Here is an 8,199-nt window from a genome sequence, read left to right as displayed (position 1 = left end):
AAACATGTGTATACCAAAACATTTTTAATTGCAACACTTTTCTGGGAGAAATGGTGCATTTTCTGGAAAAGTTCCAGGGGTGCCAATACTTTCATCCATGGCTGTATCTTGAATTGTTTTAGTTTTTAATTGTGGCCAAGAGACATCCTGAGACGTACAATTGAAACATCAACTTGTCAGTGCTCTGTGGTGAAGAAACTATATAATGGTGTCAGCTGCAATATACTACGTTAGTTTCAGCTCTATACTGAAAGATTGATTGACATGTGATGTGGAGATGTCAGGTTTGAAATGACCCTGTGTTGTTTGTAGGCAGGTCGCTGTGAGCCCAAACTCCTGGAGGGAGACCTGGTGGTGCTCATCAACGGTCGAGACATTTCTGAACACACACATGACCAGGTTGTCATGTTCATACGAGCCAGCAGAGAGTCGCACTCCAGAGAGCTGGCCTTGCTTATTAGACGCAAAGGTGTGTGTGTGTGTGTGTGTGTGTGTGTGTATTTGCATGTGTGTCTAACAGCGGGATAAAACTGCTGAAGCAGCGTGTGATCCAAGTGTGCACACTGTCTTGCCATGTTTCTATGAATATTTATAGCAGCCTTGAACCCGTCCTTGTATTCCAGGTCCCGGCCGGGTGGCACCCCTGCTGCAACTACCCCCTGCCCTCACACTCACCGGCCAATCACAGGGAGACAAACCGCAGTCATCTGGCCAGTCGGAGAGGGTCACGACACTGGAGGAATCAGTGAGACAACTGGAGAGAGGAATACAGTCTGGCACGCTCTGTTTCCATTTTGAGGTATTTAAAATGCAGGTGGGAGCTAAACAGTGAATGGATATTTAAACGTGTATTTATAAGCAGGAGTAGAAAATATCTTTATTTTAAGCAGGATTTAGTTTGTCCCACTGTTATTTCTGGGATCATAACAAGCCTTTTAAGTGCTGATTTTGGGACAGATGTTGGCCCTAATCTTCACTCCGATTCCTGACAACCTAAAACAAAGATGCTGTGACAAGCCTGGAATTTGTAGTGTTTATTTGTGTATGGTTCTGTGTGTTTACGTGTGTGTGTGTGTGTGTGTGTGTGTTTGTGTGTGTTCGCATGCTTGCAATTCCTAGAACTTATACAGGAGGAAACCTGGTCTGCTTGTAAGCTGTGCTCGGCTCCCTGAGAACATGGACAAGAATCGATATAAGGATGTTTTACCCTGTAAGTTATTCTGATTATCTGTGTGTCTGAGTCCTGCTGTTCGTCTCTTCTCTACCTGGTGCCCCTCACTCGATCTCTCCCACCCTCAGCTCTGGGCTGCTAACCTTGATCTGGAGCTGTGGCACCTCATGAAATTTAATTGGTTGAGCCTGCGGTGAGTCGACAGCTCTGTTATGACCCTCACATGCTGCTGTGCTGCTCTCCTTTCAGATGATGCTACCAGAGTGGTGCTCCAGGGCCAGGAGGACTACATAAACGCCAGCCACATCACGGTGTGCATCACTGATAGGAAATTGTGTGTATTGTCCCTGTCTGACATTTAATGTAAACTCATCTCATTCTCTCTGTGTGGTGTATGTGTGTGTGTGCGTGTATCTTTGTGTGTTTATTTGTCCGTTTCTTAGGTGGCGCCCCCAGTGTCTGGTGTATGTTTACGTTATGTTGCGGCTCAGGGTCCATTGCCACAGACCTGCACTCACTTTTGGCAGACTGTTTGGGAGCAACAGATACACACCATCATCATGCTAACAACTCTGACAGAGAGGGGACGGGTATACATACTTCTACACGTTCATACTTTTTTATACTGTAAACAGACACATTTACACAGGAATGGAAATGAGGAAACAGAAAGGGAAACACTTGAAATTACACAGTTAAATATCAGCATTATGCATTAACACAGTGATTACTGCAGCAGTGCATTATTTCATGCTGTTTTCATGTTCTGTTTGATACATGATTACTGTAATTACAGGGTTCAGCGGTGATGTTTGCACACAAAAATAATAATCAATTGGCACAGATGTACCGGTAATTAGAGGTTTTCACAGTGTAGAGAATAGCTAAATGTAATGTGTGAGCAGGATGGCGATGAGATAAGTCATTTGAGAGTGAAGTCAGAGGCAGCGAGATATCAAGGTCTAGTTGAATGAAGACTTCTCTGTCTCAGCTTGCCTGTTGCTTGGTAACCAGATGCTTTCATTAATTGATCATTTTCCTGATATTCGTCAAGTGCCCTGAGTTTCTCTCTACTTGAGGATCACACACACGCGCATAAGCATACACACATAAATTGACAATCAGTTCACATCCTGCTACTGATGAATGGCTTTTGTTCCTCAGACTGCCGGGTGCAGCACACCACGCTGTTGAATGCGAGTTTGATTTCATGAGAACCGAGTGCAGCTGATGTAGCAGCAGTAGTAAATTGTATCCTGACTGATGACTCATGTCAGATGTAATATAATTTGGCGTTGATGTCATACGCTTGCAGACCAAGTGCCACCAGTACTGGCCGCATCCCCCGGAAGTGAAGGATTACGGGCACATGCGAGTGAAGTGTCACTCAGAGGAGTGTAACCTGGCCTATGTGACGCGACAGTTCACCCTGACACACACACAGGTACAGTAGCAAGTAGAGCTGCAATGATAAGCTAATGAGTTGATTTACTACTAAATCTAAACATTTTCTTGTTTAAGCTTCTCAGATGTGAAAATGTGCTGCTTTTCCTTGTCTTAAAATTCTAGTAAATTCTGTATTTTTGTGTTATGGACGGACAAAACATAATCTTTGACACTTTGGGCTCTGAGACATTGTGATGAGTGTTTAACCGTTTTGTGATCTCATAAAGGCCAATTAATCTAGGAAATAGTGGGCATATTAATCAATTATGAAAATAATCATTGGTTGTAGCTAGGGCTGCACCATATGGTAAAACAAAATCATATATTATCATTATTATTATTATTTTGAAAGATATTGCGATTAGTGTGAAGGAGCGTATTTGAATCACAAAGTTAATTTTATAAAACTATTAGAATAATGATGATGTGACATTTGTTGGAGTCTGTACCAAACAAGAACAAGATTTATAAGCCAGAACATATCTCCAGAACTACAGTAGTTTATTAAAATACTTTATTTTACCTTCATCGAAAGGCAGGTAGTGTGATTTGGATCCAGCACTTGGCCATATTACGTTCTCGATAATATTCTGATTCATTGTGCAGCCCTAGTCACGGCCCTAGTAACAAAGTTCACACCTGCTTTCATATGAGCAAAGCATGACCATGGTCACACAACACGGAGGTATTCTGCCTGTATGTTTGCTGTGACATGTACCATGTTTGTGCCATATGTCACATAACAGAGCTCGCCACAGGCTGCAGCCACTCCTGGCAAACAATCTGCACCCAACATACAGCCACTTCCAATGTGGGTGGTTTAGTCTGTATGTGCGTGCGCGTGGGTGGCTGTGCGCACTAGCGTGTATTAACAAATTTGAGGGCGCGTGTGTGCAGGTGTGTTGGCGTGCGGGTGTTTCTGAGAAGCTTATCAGGTAGATAACCAGAGTAAATGAGTTGTTTTCCACATTGACTTCCATGGCAAACAGGTAAATAAACAGATAATGCTCAAGGAGGCATGAAGTCTGAATGCACACACATGCGTACACAGATACTGCTGTGTGGGCCCATCTGTTCCTCTGGCGGAGCGAGTTAATCCCTGCATGGAGTCACAGGCCACATGACCATTATAAACTCTAAACTCAGCTATTCTCCTCCCAGGGTTCACTTTTTTTCCCCAGCTCTGGTGTTTTCCTCTTTCCACTCCACCTGTTTTTCTGTTCTCCTCTCACTGTGTTCCTTTTCACTTCCTAATCTCAGTGTCACCTCCTGGTCACGTGCAGGTTTGCTCTCCTCACCTGCTCTGTTTTTCCACTACACCCTTGTTTTCCCACACACTGAATATTGTCAGAGTGTACGTCTCATGTGGGTGATATATTTCCCAAAGGTTATATGTTTAGAATGTTTTTTTCAAACATGCAACACGTACATTCTCTTTGATTACCTACCTTTTTTTTCATTCGTGTGTTAGCGGGGTGAGGAACGCGCAGTCACACACCTGCAGTATGTCGCGTGGCCGGACCACGGCGTACCCGATGACCCCTCTGACTTCCTGCTGTTCATCAGCTCGGTCAGGGAGAGGAGGAGAGGTGAAGAACCACTAATGGTACACTGCAGGTAACACGCACACACTCTAATTAAACACTGCCAGCATGTACTGTACCTGCCTCTACCTGCCTCTACTGCCCTCTAATGCTGTGTTTGTTTTGAATCACGCTTGCAGCGCTGGGATTGGACGGACAGGTGTTCTGATCACCATGGAAACGGCACTGACTCTGTTGGATGAGGGTCGGCCGCTGTTCCCGCTGGACATTGTCAAAACGCTGAGAGATCAGCGAGCTATGATGGTTCAGACCACGGTACGGAGACACAGAACAGGGGTTTATGCTATAAAGCTTGACTCGTATTTATTTGACCCTACTTTTGGGCAGAGTGATTCTCCTTTATTTAATTCTGCATTCAATTATTTATTTCATCTTATTGTATGATGATAACCTGTAGATAGTAAATATCTTGAAGCAGATTTAGTTTATTTTCCTATTTTTTCCCCTTTTTTTTTAAATGTATTACTTAAAAAAAAAAAAACATTGTGGGATTTTATATTTCATTAGGCACACTGCAGTTAGTTTGAAATGTCAGAAATTTGGTTTAACAGAGTCGAAGGGAAGTGAAAAATCTGTTGAATGCTTAGAGTTGCCCTAAAAATACCATACTGGGAACTTCAGGAGAGGAGACTTACTGTGAAATTCACTGTGCCCAGAATTACTTTTTAAAGGTCAGTGTCACAGTTTTTGACGTCTGTGGGCTCCTCGTCCTTAACCTTCATTAATAGAAATGTGACTGCCACAGTATTATGCTGATGGCTGATGAGCTGGAGAAGGCTGAGCGGAGGTTGGAAGCCGTGCTCTGTGGCCACCTCAGTGGTATCTGTCGATGGAGAGGAAAGTGTTACTCATTGCTTTCGTAGGAGGAGGTGCTGGGAATATGGCAACCCTCCAATCACAAGTCTGCTTCTAGGCCACTACTGCTACCACTATCACCCTTATTTTGAAAGGAGATCCAGTCCCTGAGGCTTTTTCTCTCTGATGTTTTTCTGCTGATGGAACGCTTCCTCAGGTTTCCCTCATGTGTCTCTGACGGTAATGGAAAACATGCACAGTCAGAGGACAAAGCTTCATGTTAAGGATCCATATGTTAAAGGATGAGGCTGCCAACAATCCCACAAAAAAAGACCAAAACCTACAATGTGTTAGTCCATCTCTCCATACTCTCCAGCTTCTTTCTACCCTGTCTGGGGCACTCTGCACCAAGCCCTTTGGTTACTGCAGAACAAATACAACAGTTGACAAATCATTCTCGCCATAAGGTCCACTCAGTAGCTGTTCTGGAGCTTTTGACTGTATCACAAACTTTTCTTCAGCAGGTTTAGTTGCCACAAGTATTGAGTTTTATAGTTAGCAATGGCTCTATGGATGGCAATAGTTGATTGGTTTGTTAAGACTGAAATATCTCAACAAGTATTTGATGCCATGAAACTTTGTACAAACATTCATTGTTTCAAGACGACAAATCCTGTTGACTTTGGTGATCCTCTGAATCTCCCTCTAGCGCCACCATGAGGTTGACGTTTTGTGGTTTTGAGTGAAATTTCTCTCCAACTTTTGGATGGATTCGCTATGAAATTTGGTGCACACATTCAAGACGAGTTTTAATTACCTTGACGATCCCTTTACTTTTATATCAAGCGCCATCATCAGGTCAAAATTGTTCCAATACATTGGTTTCAAATACCTGAAAAAAAAACCTGACATTAACATCAGCCTCAGCTGGTTTAGTGCCAATTAGCAAAAGTTGGCATGCTAAGCTAAGATGGTGAACACTATAAACATCATTCTTGCTAAATATTAGCACGTCATTGTGAGCATCTTAGCATGCTGATGTTAGCATTTAGCTCAAAACACTGATGTGCACAGAGATGCTAGCATGGCTGTTAAAGGGGCTCTGTAATTTCCTAAAACAGTTGGGTGCTGCAGTTTTTAGGAAATGTTAGTTAAATAGCAGCTTTTTTGGGGACTATTAGCTGCATATTATTTGCATCTGGTGTGTTAGTGAGTGTTACTGCTTACTACTTAAAATAAGTAAGAGAGGTGATGTTCATCGTAATGAAGAAACGTTACCCAGAGCAACAGTGTGGCTCACTGATGTATTTTTAATAGTTTTGGGACAACAATGGAGAAGTACATGCAGTAGTTGTTAGCACAGTCAGTTCATCGTTGACTCTTTTGTTTTCATGGAACTTAAATATAACCTGTGTTTCACATTCAAAAACAGCCATGTTGTCTAATAGCTAGTAACACTTTGTATGTTGTGTGTTTCAGTGTCAGTTCCAGTTTGTGTGTGAGGCCATTCTGCGAGTCTACAAAGAGAAACAGGAGGGATCTACAGCACCGTAGCCCAAATCAGCAACAGGACCAGCTCAGGCACACTCACATTTTCAGCCTTGTCTCATTGCACGCGACTGCCACAGAGGGACTTACAGCGCTGTAGCGGATTAACCTCTGTCAGCGCCTATGGGACTGGTACACAGACTGGATAATGAGAGAATAACTAGCTTCAGAGCACAGCTGTCTGTGATCTGTGTAGCCTAGATTCAATGTGAGAGTATGAATCATACACCTAGTCTGCCTTAGTTTTAAATGATAATGCACATTAAGCTTGTAGAAGCTGCGGCCTCCGTAGAGACTGATCTAAGACTGATATGAGCTGCTAATTTCTGTCCAAGAGGCCACTCAGGAACGTTGCCTCGACTTATTAAGCTATGTGTGCCTTAGACTGACGCCTTCCAGTCGACGTATCGAACAGGGAGGCGGAGGAAGACCTGGATCGTTATAATCTGTAGTTTATCTGTGTTTCCAAAGACGAAGACCAAGGCAGGCTTTAGATCATTACAGCAGATACTGTAAGATGATGGTGGTCCGCCAGAGGAGCATCAACCCACTGTTCAACCCTCTTAAATTATTAAGACACAAAATAAACACACTGATTTATACTGACGTGTCTGCTTTGTCATTTCCTCTGGTGAAAGGTATAAAGTAGATCATTAAATGAGGATGAGTCACTTTATGTTGACATTTGGTGGTGTCTTTTAGCAAATCAGGCCTTTGTCACACTTCCTTGCAGAATGAAGCTGCTCACTGAAGTGGAAGAGTTGTCTGCTTATTTAACCTTCAGCTGAGTGCCTCTAAAGCTGGCATCATATCAGTGAAACTCCCAGCATCACAAATCAGCCAGAAACTGTCTGGTTATGAGAAAATATTACAGCAAGACACTGTAACAGAAAGTAATATCGCTGTGAGGATTTGAGTTTAGGAAGCTGTTCTGTGGTTCTTTCTTTGTACGGTTGCTGTGTAATGTTGGTATGTACCCACTAATGAGCCCCTCACATACAGAGAGAATACAGAAGCTCATCATTTCACTCATAAATTACATTGTTTGGTTTTTACCATTGTCATTTTAAGAGGGTACATTTTATGATGTGAACAATTGCGCTCTGCCTGTATTTTCATCAATAAAAAGATCATTAGACTATAAAAAAATAAAGATTTATAGACTCATTCTGCTGTTTTTAAATGCAATAAAATTGAATTTGACTTTTTTGTGTGGACTCCTGATCTCAGTATCTCTCAGTGAGTCCTGGGTGCGGCCCTGATCAAACAGAGCGACATAAGTCATCACCATTATACTCGGGACCTCCTGGAAACCCTATAACGACCCTTGGGGGCACCTTGGACCTCACCTTGGGAACCACTAATGATCTCCCATGAACCGGCGTGCCCTCGACAGACAGGTGGCGCTAGTTCGCCGGCACTGATGGGTCGGCCAGTCGGGAGGAACAGAAGTTTGTTCTTGCGCTGTGTGCTTTTACGCAGGCGCAGATCACACTGTTTGTCCAGTTTTCGTTGGTTGACTTTTACCTGAGAGGTAGACTAGTTTCGGTTCAACGCTGGGCATAAGCAGCACAACCACCGGGGTCCGGTCCCGGTTCCAGAGGTGACAACACTTTCCTCCTCCCTCCCCGGCCC

General features: G+C 43.2%; 1 protein-coding gene across 1 annotated transcript in view; it reads left to right on the top strand.

Annotated features, from left to right (window-relative positions):
* The window catches only part of ptpn3 (protein tyrosine phosphatase non-receptor type 3), a gene marked incomplete at its 5' end in the record, with an annotated part of 15,590 nt that extends 7,901 nt beyond the window's left edge, over positions 1–7,689 (top strand). The window contains 9 exon segments of the mRNA XM_035672349.1: positions 313–469; positions 624–799; positions 1,120–1,210; positions 1,421–1,482; positions 1,615–1,761; positions 2,487–2,615; positions 4,089–4,234; positions 4,341–4,476; positions 6,496–7,689. Coding sequence (XP_035528242.1) covers positions 313–469; positions 624–799; positions 1,120–1,210; positions 1,421–1,482; positions 1,615–1,761; positions 2,487–2,615; positions 4,089–4,234; positions 4,341–4,476; positions 6,496–6,570 — 1,119 coding nt within the window. The 3' untranslated portion in view covers positions 6,571–7,689.
* Positions 7,690–8,199: the final 510 nt, after the last annotated feature.

The sequence above is a fragment of the Morone saxatilis genome, unplaced genomic scaffold (assembly GCF_004916995.1).
Source record: "Morone saxatilis isolate NCDOM2014 unplaced genomic scaffold, NCSU_SB_2.0 Contig24, whole genome shotgun sequence".
NCBI classification, from domain to species: Eukaryota; Metazoa; Chordata; class Actinopteri; family Moronidae; genus Morone; species Morone saxatilis.
Note: the sequence above shows the minus strand (reverse complement) of the source record. Positions and strands in the feature narration are given on the sequence as shown.